The sequence below is a fragment of the Lampetra fluviatilis genome, chromosome 25 (assembly GCF_964198595.1).
Source record: "Lampetra fluviatilis chromosome 25, kcLamFluv1.1, whole genome shotgun sequence".
In the NCBI taxonomy this organism is placed as follows: domain Eukaryota; kingdom Metazoa; phylum Chordata; class Hyperoartia; order Petromyzontiformes; family Petromyzontidae; genus Lampetra; species Lampetra fluviatilis.
Window position 1 is genome coordinate 717,037 of NC_136299.1, and position 18,154 is coordinate 735,190.

General features: G+C 48.5%; 1 protein-coding gene across 2 annotated transcripts; it reads right to left on the minus strand.

The window, feature by feature from the left end:
* Window positions 1-195: 195 nt before the first annotated feature.
* On the minus strand, window positions 196-13,282 carry GOLGA7 (golgin A7). 2 transcript variants are annotated; one of them, XM_078867963.1, is made up of 5 exons: window positions 13,227-13,282; window positions 6,687-6,812; window positions 5,384-5,536; window positions 4,303-4,396; window positions 196-3,036 (listed from the first exon to the last, which is right to left on the minus strand). In XM_078867963.1, the coding sequence occupies exons 1-4, from the start codon at window positions 13,233-13,235 to the stop codon at window positions 4,328-4,330; spliced, it is 357 nt and encodes a 118-aa protein (XP_078724089.1). In that variant the 5' UTR covers window positions 13,236-13,282; the 3' UTR covers window positions 196-3,036; window positions 4,303-4,327. The 2 variants fall into 2 exon arrangements, with proteins under 2 accessions (XP_078724089.1, XP_078724088.1); XM_078867962.1 differs by having other exon boundaries at window positions 202-3,036; window positions 4,303-4,404.
* Window positions 13,283-18,154: the final 4,872 nt, after the last annotated feature.

The window sequence follows — 18,154 nt, forward strand, 5'->3', positions numbered from 1 at the left end:
CTTTCTCAGAAGCGACCTGGCCACAAATTATAGCTCAACTATATGGCTCATCGTCACGTGTAACTTTAATACAGCCAAATACTCTAAACCAGTGGTTCTTAACCTGGGGTGTATGCACTCCCTGGGAGAGTGACGTGGCCAGATTTTTTAAGGTAAACCATCAAAAACACAAATTAAGCACGGGCACGTCAGTACAACTACAGTGTTTCATGAAACCTATGTATTTATTAACATTGTAGTGCATTAGCGCCAGCTGGTGGACAGCAGCGGAAACTGTGGTGGACAGACAGCACACACGCCGGTGAGGGTGTGCACGGTGTGTGGGCAGAGGGGAGGAACTGGGGTAAGGGTCACGGAGGACCCCATCTGGAGGCCCCTGGAACCTGCTAGCAGGTTCGAGAAGAGAAGCGCGATCAGGGCGGAGCCAGGCCGTGCTGGGAGCATAAAAGGAGCAGAGCGGGAGCTCGAGGCTGCCGGTTCTGGGAATGGACTTGTCTCGTCGTTGTCGTCTCGTCTCCGTTATCGCCGAACGTCTCCGCTAGATGTTGCGCTACGGAGGAGAGTAGTTGGCTCAGTCAGCGCCGTCAGTATTAGACGGCCAGTGTTGTGTACAGGCTAGGATAAGCTACTGTGGAGTGTGCGGACGAGACCGTTAAAGTTGTTAATCAAGAAAGTGCCTGCTAGAAACTGTCTCTGAATCGTTGACACTACAACATTATACATTTTTACAATTGAGAATCAAAGGCGTGCAAGGCTGCAGTAAAGGTTAAGACTACTCCTCTAAACGTGTGTTGATCCTAAATTTGGAGGGTAAACCCGGAGGACCCAGAGAAAAATCCACATGACCACAGGGAAAGAAACAGACTCCAAATACACAGGCGTCAGGGTCGTGATGGAACCTATGCCCTCCTATATACCAAGCAAAGTAATTAACATCTTGCTACCGTAGCGCCACAAGAAATGTTATATCGTAAATAACTAAAAAATACTTCATCTGCTTGCATGTACTTGCCTCAAATACTGCAGTGACCGACCGGTCGAGCAAAAGCAACACTGCAAGCGGCTCCTGCGTGTTCAGTGCACACGCACGACCCAACGCTGCTCGGCCGTCCGGTCCATCCGGGTGGCGCCGTGGTGAGATGTCAACTCCCTCGCCTGGTATGCAGGAGGTTGTGGGTTCGATCCCGGCCCCGACGCCTGCTGTGTATTTGGAGTTTGTGAGTCTCTCCGTGGATTTTTCTCCGGGCCCATCGGTTTTTCCCTTCCACATTTAGAATCAACATGCGTTTAGAGCATTTGACTGATATAAATTTCCACATAAACCACTTCCATTAAGAGGGCTCCATGTTTCGCAAGCGTAAAAGGAGGGAATAACTGTGGCCGAAAAAAAACAGAGCTTTGTATGGAGTGATTAGACTGTGTAGTTTCCACACAGTATTACGAAGCTGATGAAAATAAGTCACTCGACTAATTACCGAGACCTCGGCTATCAAATAGGAGTTGGTCATAAACAAACTGCATAGGTACGGAAACTTCTCCACGCTCTCCACAACTGCGCATTTCATGACATCAAATACCCAGGCAGGTGCTTGGTTTTTGTGGGGTTGATTTTAAGGCTCCATCTCCGAGTAGCATGCTCCAGGTTCAGCAGTCACATCTCCAACTCCTCCTCAGAATGGGCAGCAATCACCAGATCCGTATACATATGGTTGACCAAAAGGGAGCCATTTTTCGACTTCACCCGAGCATCGATCAACCTCCCATTGTATTTATACCAGATGGAAATTCCACTGGTCCATCCATAGAAAGCTTATCAAACTATGCGATCAAATAAGATGTGAGTGCAGGGGCCAGAGGAAATCCCCGTCGCACCCCAAGGTGCACAGAAAATAAGTCCAACACCTGGCCATGCAACTTTATCCAGGCCTGCCCACCATCATGAAGGTCCCGAATGATTGCGAGCAGAGAGTCTGGGACTCTGAAAGCACTGGCTTCTGCCATCTCTCATAGTAAGTTCCATTTCGCAACCTCCGATCTCTCGAACCTGACAAGTTAACATCGCTTTTCCGTTGCAGCTCCAGTCGGATGGAATTCACTTCCTCTTCTCTAAATCCACCGCATATCGCAGTCCGTGTCTCCCTTCTGTCAGAATCTGAAGACATCGCTCTTTCTCCCATGCCTTCAAATGTACTTTTCGAGTTCAATTTGTGCGCGTTACAATTTTTTATTAACGAAGGAAGAGTAGCTACATGTGGACAACTACAGTTGCAGTTTTTGAATCCGAGTAAGATTTCAAATTTTAGACACAACACAACGGCCGTGGCCAATTAATGCCAACATTGCTTTAGCCTCCGGCATCCTCCCCCAGCTGAGTGAGGTGGCACCACCATGAGGCTCATTTACGGCATCGGGATGAGAGCAGGACCCCAATTGCACAATTTCCGAGTGATTGGTATCACACTCATCGGCAGGTTCCATAAGTGAGCCTCCAGAAAATACGGTTAAGCACGATACTTATCATGGATTTTCCAAGTCAATAAATAAAAACATAAAATAAAAACATAAAATAAAAAAAATGCAGTGTGTGCTGACTTAACAGGATAAAAACATCAAACTGAAACTCGCCACTTACAATGCGAACACTGTACAAAGTGTTGCGTGTGTACACAGCCAAACCGTTACCGAGTCTCGACGCGTGCACAGGGTGACTGGCAACAGCACAACTTCGCAATACTTGGTCATGACAATTATACATATAAAATATCACTAATGATTCCGTAAAAATGACCGACAAACTAAAAAGCTGATGCAGTGAGCACTGGGTAAATATTTAGCAAGCGTTTCTCTACCAAGACCATGCTGACACAACACCCGTAGTGATACCTTACAAATACAGAACGCGGCTGTGTTGATGTATTCCGCATGTAAACGGCCTTTACGGGAGGAGCGGCTCTGTCCATCAGTGTCTCTGGAGACCGGACCACTTTATCGGCTGCCGCCACTGCTGCCTTTGTCTTCATAGATCGATATCTCAATCTGGGGAACAAAGGTTAAGAAATGCAACGCACAAGGCAACAACGGTATAAATCCCCCTTGTAGCCATAACAGATGTTGGGGAAAGTGCTGTTAACGAGCACCTATGAAGGCCGGCAAAGCACACGAGGGGGTGGGTTGCAAGTGTAGTGGTGATAACTACTCGCTGTTCGCAAGCTGTGAGAGCGGATCGTAAACAACGTTTTCCCGCTCGATCAAACAGTCAGGGTCAAATGGGGTGAGGTAGGATCCGAACGCCAGATTGAGAAGGACCAATCGGGGGGTTCCACAAGGTAGCCGGGGATTGGACAACCCGGCCACGAACCAGTATAAAAGCCAGAGCGCTGAGAGCTCTTGGCCAGTTCTGCTACACGAAGACCCAAGTCGGCCGAAGACAGCTAGGACCCTGGACCAAGCCCTCCAGCCCTTATCAGGGCTAGGGCTCGGTGTAACCAGTGGTCGGGGGAGATTAGGTCCTGGATAGGCAGGACCCTGGCTCCCAGCCTTCCCGCCCTTGTGAGGGCGAAGGTCCTGAGCGACCAGAGGTCGGGGACCCGCCGGGCCAGCGGTGGGTCAGTGTGCCTCCTCTAGGTTCAGCCAGAGGATGCTAGGATAGCAGGGAGATTAGATAGCCTGCGAGGTCCGGAGGCTGTACCTCCTTAGAATAGGAGCTAAGTGTGAGTGTGGAGCTGTACAAGGTCCGGAGGCTGTACCTCCTCAGGGTAACGGGTAAGGGGACCGTATACCCCTTTGTGTGATAGTGACTGTGTATTAAGACAATAAACAGTGTGTGCCATGAAGAAGTTTAGAAGTCCGTCCTTTACAACACTACACAAGCAACACGCCCGGCTGCCTTTGTCTCCCCAGTGGTGATGTTTACCACACACTTCACCAAGTACCCATCTGAGGCTGAGTCAACCTAGGAGAGGCCCAGGACCAGTTCAGATAATCGTCACCGGTGTTGGCCATGAGCGGGAATCGAACTCTGGTTGCCGAGTTCATAGGGCAGCGTGGTAACCGCTACACTACCGCTCCCCACTAACACACACACACACACGTACACACTGACCCACTAAACCAACCACCCACTCACCCACCTTAAAAATCACTCGCTCAACCACCAACTCACTCTCACCCACTCACGCACACAGACATGGGCAATCGGATGAAAACACGCTGGGTGCCTTCCTACTCAGACGAGTGGTGTAAACCTCCACGTTCTCATGGCAAAACCCAGTCGCATGAAGGCGCTCGACGCCGTAAGGATACCACGCGGAGGCCTCTCTCGATGGGGTCAGTGATGAGCAGGCCGCGTGGCGCGTAGATCTTCTCGTTCTGCTCTTGCACGTACTTGGAGATCTTCCTGAGCACCTGCCAAGCATCACATCGACACGTGAGGTGCGTCACATCTACATCAAGGGGTCAAGCCTGAGGGCACGGGCAAAGAACAAACGCAGCACTCAACGCTCACAAAGCACATGGAGAAAGGTCAAAGCAAAGCAGCGTGTGATGTGTGCATGTAACCCTAACCCTTGCGTGAGAGAGATATGCAGTGACCCTGGCTCCACGTGAGAGACCTGGTGCTCGCATGCAACGCTTGAGACTTGTTTATTTTAACTGGGTGAGAACTCAAGAGACCAGGATCGTCTCAGTTGCAAGAGTGACGTGGTGGGATTTGCAGGTGATGATGATTGATTTCCGCACCTCTGATTTGCACGGTTGGCTACGTACGGTGCGAAAGAAGTTCCACATACATATGTAGGTTGTTACGTGCAATCCAAACTGAGGAATTTGCTAATAATTTTGGAATTTGGCAAATTGGGACCCCGATGACCGCTCACAATGACCTACCGTTGCGAATGACATGTAGTACAGTAGTCCCTTGGTCAACAGTGACATTGGTTAACGGTTCTTCGATTAACGTTTCGCCTCCCACATTTTGATGAATGGTATGTTCACGTTATGCACGCGGGCGCCAATTTCGGCCAATCCGAGTGCTGGTAAGTGGGGCTGAGCCGTGCCCTCAGCCAATCAGCGATGCCGATTTATGAGCCGTTTAGACCTCGACTGGCTTTGTTTACATCACACTGTTTTCGCAGTGGAAACAACTCTCTTGCAGACTCGGTGATTTTTACTTATTTTTCAACTTATAAGTGAATTCGATGAACAGTTATTTCGGTTCACTGCAGTTTTCGTGGAACGGATTAAAAACGCTAACCGAGGGACTACTGTATTTACATGGTTATTACACCCACGGTAAAAATGAGGGCGGCCGCTGGATTGGAACCACAAAGCTCTGCAATGGCACAGTTATGGCGAGGAACTTGCGCTGCTGGCGAGGGAGCGGCACCTTCTCGTAGCGCGTCTCCATGCACATGAAGAGAGTGTATCCAGTGAGGCAGCCCAGGCAGCTCTCCACGTACGAGTGCGCTCCGATCTTCTCTGCCTCCGTGTAGAGCTTGTTGAAGGTCCGCACGGTGTCCTCAAACAGGTTCTTCTCGATCTGCTCATCAGACATCGCAAAGCACACACTCGGTCAAGAATGGTGGCGGAGGTAGCAGCAGAGAAGCCCAGAGAGACTTTGGCTTTGTGGAGCGACAGGAGGAGGTGAAGTGTCTAATTATTTATTTTGTATCTTATGTTCTCCACAACGACGCTGATGACTGCCTTGTGTTATCTAAACGTAAGCCTGTCCCTCATTTCGTATCAGGTGACTCATTAGCCATTTGACACTAACAAAAATACATACAACCCAACAAACTTGACTGAACCATTTAAGAAAAAACCAAAGTAAAATTATTTACTTCTTACACTGTTAATAAAAATGACAAGAGGGCAGGGCTACACGATTATTTAATTATCGATTCCTCTTCCGATTATCGGTTTGATTTGTCAACTAATCGAGTGAGGTGTTTTACACGTGTGTCGCTGGTCAGGAGGTGGGGGGGGGCGTCGTCGGCTTTGGCGGCCGTGTCGCGCTGAGCGTGGCTGTGGGGGAGGGGTACGGAGCCACCATCTCTAAGGGGCCGAGTAATCGTCTGCTAAAACCAGTCATGTAAGTTCCTGATTGTCCCAGCTCTAGCTTGAGTAGAGCAACACCACAATATGCAAATATTCGACATACGAAGTTTCAGTAATTTGGGACGAAGACCAGCACTAAATGATTAATAAATGTAGCACTAAAAGGAAGTGCGCTCCTCCTATTGTGGATGATGTAATCATTACACGTCAGGTAGTTTCACGTTACACGCCATTTCGTCATGGGGCTTGGGTCTCTGTGTGGTGAGTCTATGGGTCCCTGTGTGATTTTATGTATGTACATTGAACCTCTTTTGCACGGTACATAGCAAACCGTGCTAATCGAAGGTGCGGGGGGGGGGGGGAACAACCAATACAAAGAGCTTACCAATCATTTGGGCAAAGGTCTTTTCACATTCTGCCACAATTTTCCTCATTTCGGTAACCTAACCCGAATATACCGTCGAAGACAAGCACATTCCATAGCAAAGCTTGCCGTACCAAAGCTTGCCGTACGTACGAGCGCGAGTGTTCCTCCTCGGCTAACCCACGCGACAGTCGTGGTGCCTGCAGCAGGCTGCACTCTAACCAGGGCGACACGTTACGGGGGAGGGAGGGGGGAGCAGCGTAGTCACCCGGGGCTCCAGCTCAGGCAGGAACTTGATCTGGAATCGGCAGGAGGTTCCCTCCGAGTAGTCGCGCTGCACGTACACTTTGGTGAGAAGAAAGGCCTGGCGTGAAAGGTCATCCAAACTGTGTGCCTGCACTCATCACACACCGACACACACACGTCACACTCCCATGCATCGTACTGAATTTGAAACACGAGCACGAATAGACGTTTAGCTGCCCAACCCACAGATACTTTACTACCACCACCAACTTAGATCACCATTAATCACTGCTGAACCTAGAAGCTTGGATAGCTTTTAATCACCGCCATCATTAACACCACCACCAACCACCATTCGCCACTAAGTGGTGGTGACGTCACTACAGGGCTTGTGCCAGGCCAAGTGCACTTTGAGGCCATGTGAATTGTCAAAGTCTCGCTGACAGGAGGTCACTGGACAGACTCAGGTGCCAGGGGCTGATTGAGATGTCTGGCAGATGCACCAGCTGTGCCCCCTACTGTGCCAACTTGCTGTGTTTTAGCCGCCCGGCGCTCTGCTCTTTGTTGTGAGCGTCGCTCCTCTACTGTTGTTGGGAGGGCGACTGACTCCACCAGAGTAGCCTTCCAATCCTGCGGAACACGTCCAGTGGTCCAGCCTGTTGTACTGATGTAATATTGGGCAGTCTGCACACAAGCGCCACCCTCGGCAATTTCCTTGGGAAGATTATCAAACACCTCAGCCGTGGCAGATTACTGTTACAATTCAGTGGGTTCACATGATATTGACTTCTCCAAGACAGAGGTTCTCTGCAAGCCATCTGGCTACCATGAGAGATTCGTTCATGAGGCGATCCACATATACAAACACAGAGACAATTTCAACCGAGAAGATGGATTCCGGCTTAGCAATCATTGGAAGGACGTAATAAACCATTTCGGATCTTAACTGATTGTGTCCACGTTTACGGTGACTTTCAGACCGCGTTCCACTCACTGACATGGACTATATATCTTGTATTCTCTGCAGGGAATGGATTCTTTGCTCCACTGCAAGCTTCCTATCACCACTCTCCCATTGACATATTTCGTTGCTTCCTCTTAGTACCTTTCACGCGACGGTCAATGGTATAGTGTATAACATATTGTAAAATAATAAATAGTATTAAAGTGTAATGTTTAATACAATGTATAAGGTAATATATAATATCGTAATTGTATAGTGAATATACAGCAGTGTGGTATACAGTTGGGTGGGTAGAATAATACATAGTGTAATATTACACTATGTATTATTCTAAGACATAGGGTAGTATATAGTAATACAGTATACAATTTAATGTTGGGTTTGTCTATGGCAGCATATAGTACGGGATAGACCCGTGTGATGTAAAGAAAAAGTTTAAAAAGTTTAGCTGGAAGCATATTATATTTTTTGCGACCTAGAATTGTAATGTATTACTTACGGTTAGTAGCTCAGCTTATTGAGAGTATATTTAGCATACTGATGATACGATGTAGTTTATACTTTAGCTTTTTACGTGGTTGTTTAGTTACTGCAGCTACATACTATTAACATTCCTTCCTTTATTAATGCTACCCCTACCCCTTCCCTTTGATGCTGCTAATCCTGCATAATGCATGGGCATAAAATGACTTTGAAAACCCCCCGCCCACCTCCTACGCATTTCACAAGTAGCACTAGTCGCATTCCTGCATTTCCCATAAATATGCTAAATTCCTCTTGATATGCAGATTATTTTGTCAAGGCGCATTTCCCCCCCCCCCTTCCAAACCAGCTTAAATAGACGCTCCAAGCATGGTGGTGTTTCATTCAGACGCTGTCGCCTTGACAGACCTGGTCTTCACCTGAGGACGGCTGCTTGTGTTGTGGCCGAAACGTCGTGAGAATTATTTTATGTTTTATTTTTATAATTTTATTACTTCCCTTCTACGTGACTTTACCGAAAGAACCAAGAAGAAGATTATCTCTGCTTGGGCGATTTTGCAGGCCTGACTCTCGATCGCCTTCCGTACTTTCCTACTCTCATCAGAGTGGAATAGGCCTCGGCAAGGTAAGGTAATTTACCCTTTCTACCGGGTAAAAAGGTAAAGGTGTCGACCAAGCCAAGGGGTAAGGTCTAGGGTAGGGTAAAGGTAGCGCGGAAGAATTGCCCGGTAGGGTAAAGGTAGCGCAAAGTTTTAACCGGTAAATACCCTGTTTACGGCTCGCTAAAAGCTCTGTGGCGCAGTGCGTGGCCTCCATTTTAAATTGTAATCATTGATGTCGGACCAGATGGAGACGGACCACGTTCTTGAGGGAGAGGACGAGGTCGAGGATGCCAGCAACGGCATTTTCGGGGTTGCTGCGAACAGCAATCGAAAGGGGCAGCGGCATGCGTTCCCGTGGGAGCACACGCACGATTGGATGGAGGGTAATCCCCGTGTGCAGCAAGGAAAGCGGCAGTGCGTGTACTGCCACAAGTGGTTTTCCTCCCACACGAATGCGTCGGGGTGGAAAGCCCACCTCAAAAAGCACAACGTGCTCGCCCCAGGCAGCGAGGTCGGGACGTCTGCGTCGGCGAGCTGCCTAATTCAGCAAACGCCGAGCCGGCCAGCAATCTCGGATCGCCTCCTGGTAAAGTTTGAGAACGCGGTGGTTAATTTTGTTATCCAAGGTGCAATGTCTTTGTGAGCCACCGGCAGCGACATGTTCAAGACCTTGGTCCACACATTGACGCAGAGATACGAGGGCCCGTCGACCGCACCATCATTCGCAGGATTGTCGAGCATCACGCCATCATGCTGCCCATCGTCGGGGCATTCTACTCCAACCTGGACGTTGCCATCTCGCTCACCATTGACGGGTGGTCGAACCGCAACCGGAAGGGATTTTTGATGGTTACGGTGCACTGGATCGACACCAAATCTGGTGCGTCGAAATCCATGCTGCTGACGATCCTCGATGTGCAGTCCGGAAGGGGTATCGGCAAGCGCATTGGCACCACTCTGTTTGAGCACCTCCAAAGCCTCGGGCACAATGTCTCGACCAAGCTGCTCGCTGTCACCAGCGACAATGGCTCCGATGCGATAAGTGCTGTCAAGACGTTGTTCGCCCTGGTCAACGCGAACGCCGGATATGAGCAGTTGCGGGCTTGCCACCATATTCGCTGCGTGGATCATTCGGTCAAGATCGGCATCGTCCAAGTTCTCAAACTGATAAAGTCGACCAACGCCGAACTGCGCAAGGCGCTCGTCAATATCAGGCGCAGCAAGGTTGTCCAGCAGTTGTACCGCCGCGAGGTCGAGATCGCCAAGCTCGCTAGCAAGGAGCCGACGTAGCAGGACTCGTCGACCAGGTGGCATTCGACGTTTGACATGGGCGACAACGCCATCAAAAAGCGTGTTCCATTGGACATTATTATGGCGCGCTTCCAGGATGTGATCGGTGTCGGTGCTTTTTCTGAACGGCAGTGGGCAAACATCGCGGGCGTGACAGCATTCCTGCGAATGCTGCGCTAGGTCATGACCTCGTTGGCAGCTGACCGCAAGTCGACATTGGATCTCGTGCCGGTGACGATGGAGCACCTGATCCGTCATTGCGATCGTGGTGAAGCCGCTCTTAGAGCGATTGATGAGCCCTTGACCACGACGGGGATGAAGGCCGAGCTGGTGCGATACCGCCACCTACTGGTTCAGGAACCCGCCATTGTGGCATCCTACTTGAATCCACAACTGCCGAAAACGACAGACCAAGACGAGCTAGCTACACTGAAGGCCACGATCCTCTCTGTCCTGCAGCATCGCTACTCGGACGTGCTCGCAATCCCGCCGACAGCAGTCGGCAGCTCCATCTACGACGAAGTTGATCGTTTTCTGAGCATGGGCGTTACGACCGACAGCGCCTTCATTGACATAATGCAGTGGTGGTCTCTCCGCAAAGAGCTGCTCCCTGCCCACTCCAAGATGGCCTGCGATTACTTGGTAGCGCCGGCGACGTCAATTCCCTGCAAACGCGCGAATAGCGGAACCGGGTGGGAGTTCACATTTGTTCGCCAGTCACTGTCATCGACGCTTTTCATCCAGTCCATGTGCTTGCGCTCGTGGATCGCGGCCGGCTGCCTGAAGGCCCCGTCTAACTGGGCTGGAGCGGCGCAGGATCTTATTGCCCGTCGTTCGTTCGAGGACGACGGCAATGAACTTGATCAGGTTGTTGATGAGATCGTCATCGACCAAGACAACTGGGATGAGGTTATGGAGGAGGCTGTCAACGACAGCCTCAACACCCGATTCGAGAGTATTCTAGATGAATAAAGCGCTCTACCTAGCATTTACCTATTATAAACATTTTCATGTGTAGTACCCCAGTAATAATCCTGTAATCGGGTAATTTGTATGGGGTAAGGGTTAAAGGTAGGGTCAAGGTAGGCTCGTTGCTTTTGAACCTTTACCTTTCACCTTACCTTGCTAAAGGGTAAGGGTAGAGTGATTGTATTGTGGCAAGGTAAAAGGTAGGGTAAAGGTCGGCTCGTTGTTTTTACCTTTTACCGTTACCTTGCCGCGGTCTACAGGGGAACTCTCCACAGCAGCAGCAGCGCGACTCACAACCTCCTCCTCGCTACACAAGAGACCAGGACCGGCACTGCCTGGTATCGTTTCCCCGTGGCAGCACCCTCCGTTTGAGATGTTAACTATCTCGCCTGGTATGCAGGAGGTAATGGGTTTGATCCCGACCCTAATGCCTGCTATATATTTTTTGAGTTTACAGGGTCTCTTCTCCCCGTGGTTGCCTGGATTTTTCTCCTGGTCCACATTTAGAATCAACGTCAGACATTTAGATTATTTAGCTGCTATAAATTTCCATGTGATAAGTCACTTCAATTGAGCTATAATTGTCGTCAGGTTCTTCTGATAAAAGAGCTATATAGCTCAGTTGGCCTTACCTCGTAAAATAAGTTTTAAAATAGTTTAGGTAGAAATGGGCAATTGTCACCTGAAGAAGCCACTTTGTTGGGCGATCACTTGTGATAGCCAGATCACTTCTAAAAAAAGCGCTTATATAGCCCAGCGTGGGCCTTACCTGGTAAAATAAAAAAGTTTAGTTTGGAACGTGGCCTTCCATCCTCCTCTCACCGCTGCACACAGAGCCGCTATTCCATCTCCACCGACTCTCTCAAGAGACACCCTGAAAGGCCCCACGTCTCTCCCTCCACCCTCTCTCGTGCTCATTTAAGGCCGAGTCTACCTAGGGTAAGCCCATGACCGGTTGAGATAATCGTCACCGGTGTTCGTGGCCGTGAGCGGGAATCATTTGCACCCGTAGAATTGTTCGCGTTACTGAACGTCGTGACCACAGAGCCACCCGTACAGCCTGGGGTGGACTGCTTGGCCCAGCGCTGTGCGTCTGTGAGGGGGTGGTGTGGGCAGAACCACACCAGGCCGCCTTTGTCTCCCCAGTGCTGATATTTTACGAGATACTCGTTTGAGGTTGAGTTCACCTGGGGGGAGGCCCAACCTATATGTTCGACGACAATGTCAAATGTAATTTATTTATTTGTGAGCGAGAATTTAACTCGGACAGCGTAGTGCGGTCTAACCACTGCTGTTTGTATTGTACGGTAGTGCCGCTCCCATCAAAGCAAAGATCCCCCGTGTAGCCTGTAACAGACTGGTGGGGTAAGTGCTGTTAGCGAGGAGCACCTATGACGGCCGTCACACGAGGGGGTGGGTGGCTAGCACCACGCCCGGCCGCCTTTGCCTCCCTAGCGGCGATGTTTACTCCACACCGCAGCCGGGTACTGTTTTGAGGCCGAGTCGACCTAGGGGAGGCCCAGGACCGGTTCAGATAATTGTCACTGGTGGTGTTGGTGGCCGTGAGCGGGAATCGACCTCGGGTCGCCAACATCACCAGCAACATCACCACCATCACTACCAACATTATCATCATCACTTCCAACATTATCATCACCAACATCACCATCACCATTACCAACATCACTAACATCACAATCTCTACCAACATTAACATCACCAACATCACCACTGCCACCATCACTACCAATATTATCATCACCAACATCACCACCGCCATCACCACTACCACCAACATCACCACCACCACCATCACCACTAACCAACATCACAACTACCACCAACATCACCACCACCATCACCACTACCACCAACATCACCACCACCGCCATCACCACCTCCGCCATCACCACTACCACCAACATCACCATCACCACTAACCAACATCACCACCACCATCACCACTACCACCATCACCACTACCACCACTAACACCAACAACCACCATCACCACCAACATCACCACTACCACCACAAACACCAACAACCACCACCATCACCACTAACCACCATCACCACTAACCAACATCACTACTAACCAACATCACCACTAACCAACATCACTACTAACCAACATCACCACTACCACCACGAACACCAACAACCACCACCACTAACACCAACAACCACCACTACCACCAACATCACCACTACTACCACTAACAACAACCACCATCCACTCCGCGCTGATCACCTCCGCCATGACACGGCCGTCCCGCCGTCCCGTGACGTCATCACCACCGGCGCGATGACGTCGGCTCTTGACGGGGAGACGTTCCCTCACAACGTGGTGACGTCATATACCACGATTAGCGTGTTAACACGTTGAGCTGAGCAAGGTGACGTCATCGCGCGGGTGTGTGTCGTCATAGGTCGGGATTGGGCTCCTCCCTGAAGAAGGGCAATTACCCAAAACGTCAGCTATTTATATATTGGTCATTTAAAGGCTGCAGTGTTGTTGTTGACGAATGTGTTGAAATGTTTTTTTCACTAAACTAAACTTTTTATTTTACCAGGTAAGGTCCACTCAGGTACACGTTTCTCCAAATTCTTGACAAACATGCTCCGTTGGTTAGATTTAAATCTAAAGGCAACCGCCCGCCATGGTTTGATCATTTGATTACTAAGCTCATGAAAACTAGGGACAAGGCTTGGGCATGTGCCCATAAAAGTAATTTGGTCAGTGACTGGCTAGAGTACAGGATTTTAAGGAATAGATGTGTCAAAAAAATACGGCATGCAAAAAATGCTTACTTTTCCTCCACTCTCCTGGAATCACATGGCAACGCCAAGTTCTTCTGGAAAACAGTAAAATGTATCGAAAAGGCATCTAACACAGATAATCTTCCCATTGCGCTTAACCGAAATGGGGACTTTTTCAAAGCCCCCAAAAATAGTCGAAAATTTTAACCTTCATTTTTCTGAAGCTGGTGACCTTTTTGATAATAAGAATAATAATAATGTATTGGCAGTCACCTCTGCTCGTGTCCAAACATTAAAAAATGTAGTTTCCAGCCTATCCACGAAAGTAATGTTCTGAAACAACTGTCCTACCTCAAAGGGTCCTCCTTTACTAGAGCGGATAGTATTCCCGTCTTTGCTCTGCGAACTGTTGGTCACCTAATATACAAACCTATAGCCCATATTTTCAACCTGTCCATCAAAGAAGAACCGGTACCTCTAGAATGGAAACATTCCTATGTTCATCCACTTCACAAAGGGGGCCCTAAAGATGATCCAAATAACTACCGACCTATCTAAATTTCCTACATAGCCTTGATAATAAGCATGATCTAAATTTTGTCCCCGTTGATGAAAATGTTTGAAAAATAATTGAACTACCAAATGAGCAGTTTCCTGTCCGATAACAATCTCTTACATCGAAACCAATCTGTGTTCCGAAAAAAATACAGCACCACATCTGCTGCATTAGACTCTCTGAATCACATTTACAGTAGCCTTGATAATAAGCAGTACTGCGCCAGTATTTTTCTTGACTTGTCCAAAGCCTTTGATAGTCGACCACAACACCCTGCTTAGTAAACTAAGTTGCCTCCGTTTCTCCAAACACGCAGTGGAATGGTACAAATATTACCTCTCTTCTCGCACCCAAACTGTATTCGTAGATGGTTAGAGGTTAAACAGTGTTAAGATAACAAAAGGGGTTCCACAGGGTTCCATCCTCGGCCCCCTCTTGTTCTCTCTTTATGTCAATGACTTGGGCACTGACCTGGATCATTCCAGGGTAAATCTGTTTGCAGATGACACCATACTGATTACTGCTGGCCGCTCTCCGGATGACGTGATTGCTAAGCTCTAGGGTGATTTCAACAAACTACAACATCAGCTAGTTGCTCTTAAACTAGTCCTGAATCACTCCAAAACCAAGGTGCTATGCTTCTCACCAGGACAAAAGCAGGAAGTTATTTTTCCCCAATTACATTCCTTAAATAATTATCAAATAGAGCAAGTCAAGCTCTATAAGTATCTTGGTGTCATCTTTGATTCAAAACTGATTTTTCAAGATCACATTGATACTGCATTCAAAAATGGGAGGGGTGGGGCTGGGTGGAGTTGGGAGGGTGGGGAGGGGCTGGGTGGGGAGGGGCTGGTTGGGGAGGGGCTGGGTGGGGTGTGGGAGGGGTGGGGCTGGTTGGGGAGGGGCTGGTCACCCCGTGGTGCCCTTATAAAACTCAACGTTTAACCTACTCACGCCGGCTTGTGCCCGCCCTCACAGTCGTGAATATTTGCAGAATACACCACGCCGCGGTTGACCCTGGCCATTGACCGAGCAACTCAACGTTCCTACCAGCTCCCTCCGCAGGAATGTGTTTATATTGGTAAAAAGACAAAATAAAAAAAAATGGTTTTCTGTATCGACACAAGCATTGCTCCCCCTCTTATGTTCCGTTTGGAATTGATAAAAGCTACCATACTTCCTCTAGATTTGAAGTTTTCGTGACTGCAGGGATCCACACTCTTTGGTTCGTTCGGTAGTCACGTAGGTATAAAATAAATTAAATCAAAATCAATTATTTATTTTATACCTAAATCAAAATCAATTATTTAATTTATTTTATACCTACGTGACTTTACCGAAAGAACTAAAGAGTATACTTCCTCTACTTGATTACTGTTACATCGTATATAAATCAGCCCCCAGTACTGTACTGAAGAAGCTTGACCCAATTTATCACTCGGCCTTAAGATTTGCATTGAACTGCCCATATAGGACCCACCACTGCGATCTCTACATTGGGTCAAACTTAACATATTTTAATGATCGACGGTTTGTGCATCAGATTTTATGTATTCATGATGTACTTACATGAAAATCAGCAGACTACCTGCTGGATCTCCTCACTGTTTCGAATAACAAATGTGACCTAAGGTCTTCGCTCATTTACCAGCTTCACATTCCCTATTGGCGTACAAATAAATACTGGAGGAAGGTCCTTTGCTGTTGATGCCCCCAGGGTCTGGAATGCTATCGCCAATAAACTGCAACTTGGATTACTACCTATGAAATCTGCACTCAAAACTGCTCTTGAGGAGCTGTACACCCCACCGCTGCCACTGCAGCGGTGGCCTGAAATCAAATGCACCACTCCGGATGTCTGCTGCAAAGTATCTTGAGTTTCGATTATAGTGTGCTGAACTTGAAAGGTGTATTGAAAAATGTTGATGCTCCTGCTGTTATGGAGTGACTCATGCTGCCAGCTGTGGCTGCAAAGTTTGGTCGTACATGTCATGTATATATATTCTTAGGTTTTTTCGGTAAAGTCACGTAGGTAATGTTTTTACCTACGTGACTTTACCGAAAAAAACCTAAGAATATGAATCATTGCAGTCACGAAAGCTTCAAATCTAGAAGTCATGTATATAGTTTATTGTTAAATTTGAATCACAGTTCCTATGATGACTGTTACATTGTTTTTATAGCTTATTTTGGTGATTTCGAAAACGTATGGTTAAGCCATATTTGTTGTTAGCCTGATGGCGTTATCTAAATTGTCTTATGGCTGTTATTGCTAGACTTGCATCCCATTGTGATTTTTGCACACAGCGTTGATATAAGGTGCTTTTTTCTAGAAGATTTTACTGGTTTTTCCTGGATGTTTCTGTTGCGCGTCGTCACTTTAAGATGTTCTTTGTTCATGTTTTGTTTGTTGCAGTTGCACCTGAGTCAAGAGCCTCATGGCTCACAGGGCTATACCTAATAAATTAAACTGAGCTGTGCAGCTTTTTCAGAAGCGGCCTGGTCACATGATAGCTCAACGAAGTGGCTCATCATCGTCACGTGTAAATGTAAAACAGAAGCAGCAGCCAAATACTCTAAACGCGTGACGTTGATTCTAAATGTGGAGGGGAAAACCTGGAGGAAAATCCACGCGACCACGGGGAGACATGCTAACTCAAAATATACAGCAGGCGTCAAGGCAGAGGCGTAGCTAGGGGGGGGCAGGGGGGTACACGTGTCCCCGGGCGCCAAGGTAAAGGGGCGCCAAAATGACGCTTACAACGTTACATTATAACTTATTGCGGCGGGCGCGGCAGCCTGAAACTACTGCACAAATCTACACCTCAACCTAAAAGTTTATATATCCCGCCACACACAGCCTACATGTCATGTAATTACATTTTGGTACGCGCGCCTATTAAGAACTTACATGTGTCATATCGTTGAGGACTCTTGGACGCCGGGGTTGGAGGCACACGCATTTATTCCGCGTCAGTTGGCACAATCACGGACATACAACACTGGAGGGGGTATCGGCCCCCTCACCCGGCTAGCTGGGGATACACTTGCTAGCTATGCCTAACCTACCTCCTAGTCCTCCACTAACGGGCTAGGGGAGGCTATCTGGCCCGACACTGGTAAGTCGGGCTTACGGTACCCGGAGTCCCAGAGCACTGGCTCTGGCTCTCGGGACCACGCCGCTGGCTCGGTCCTGTGCGGCCCTGATAAGGGCGGCGATCCAGGGGAGTCCAGGGCCCTATCTGGACGATCTTCGGTCTTCACTGGTTTAGCTTAACATATCTCCCCGAGCCCTCCGGCTCATCCCCTTTTATACCAAACCCCCCGCTGAGGGGTGGGGCCCCGCGGGATCCCAGCTCCGAGTCAGCCCCCCAGGCTGCCCGATGCGGACGTCGCTGGGAGCACCTGCCCGTGCACCGACATAGCCACGCCCACTGTGTTTCTTTCCCATCTGATCCCATTGTACACAGCCCCTCCGTAACATCCCTACACATGGAAAAACGTCCCAAACAACAGACAGGCGCAGTCTTTCAGCCTTAGTCACTGGCCTGTTTTTTGGTGGCGGAAACTACAACAGCCTATTTCTAGTTCTTATGAGTGACACCACCACGCTCCAGGCGGCTGCAGCAGCCGCAGCAGCCCACGCACGTTCAATTACATCATCATGGTTTAAACGCCGACTAGCGAACGGAGAGGAAGTGACTCGTTCGTTATTCACCAATCAATAAAGCTGTTTACTGTTTCTGTTGTCTATTATTTACATAATCGAGTTCAAACTCACGAGCTTCGTTTGAGTTAACAAACGGTTTCAACAAGTGGAGGAAGCCAGAAAAACTAAATTCTCATGAAAACAATCCTAGCCA

Bases quoted from the DNA above. Each gene is read 5' to 3' on its own strand.
- GOLGA7 (XM_078867962.1), bottom strand. The intron at 4,405-5,383 runs GTGCCGCTCCCT...GATGCTTGGCAG, and splicing joins TGGAGACGCGCTACGAGAAG to GTGCTCAGGAAGATCTCCAA. The intron at 3,037-4,302 runs GTATCCTTACGG...TTTGTTCCCCAG, and splicing joins TCGAGAGAGGCCTCCGCGTG to ATTGAGATATCGATCTATGA.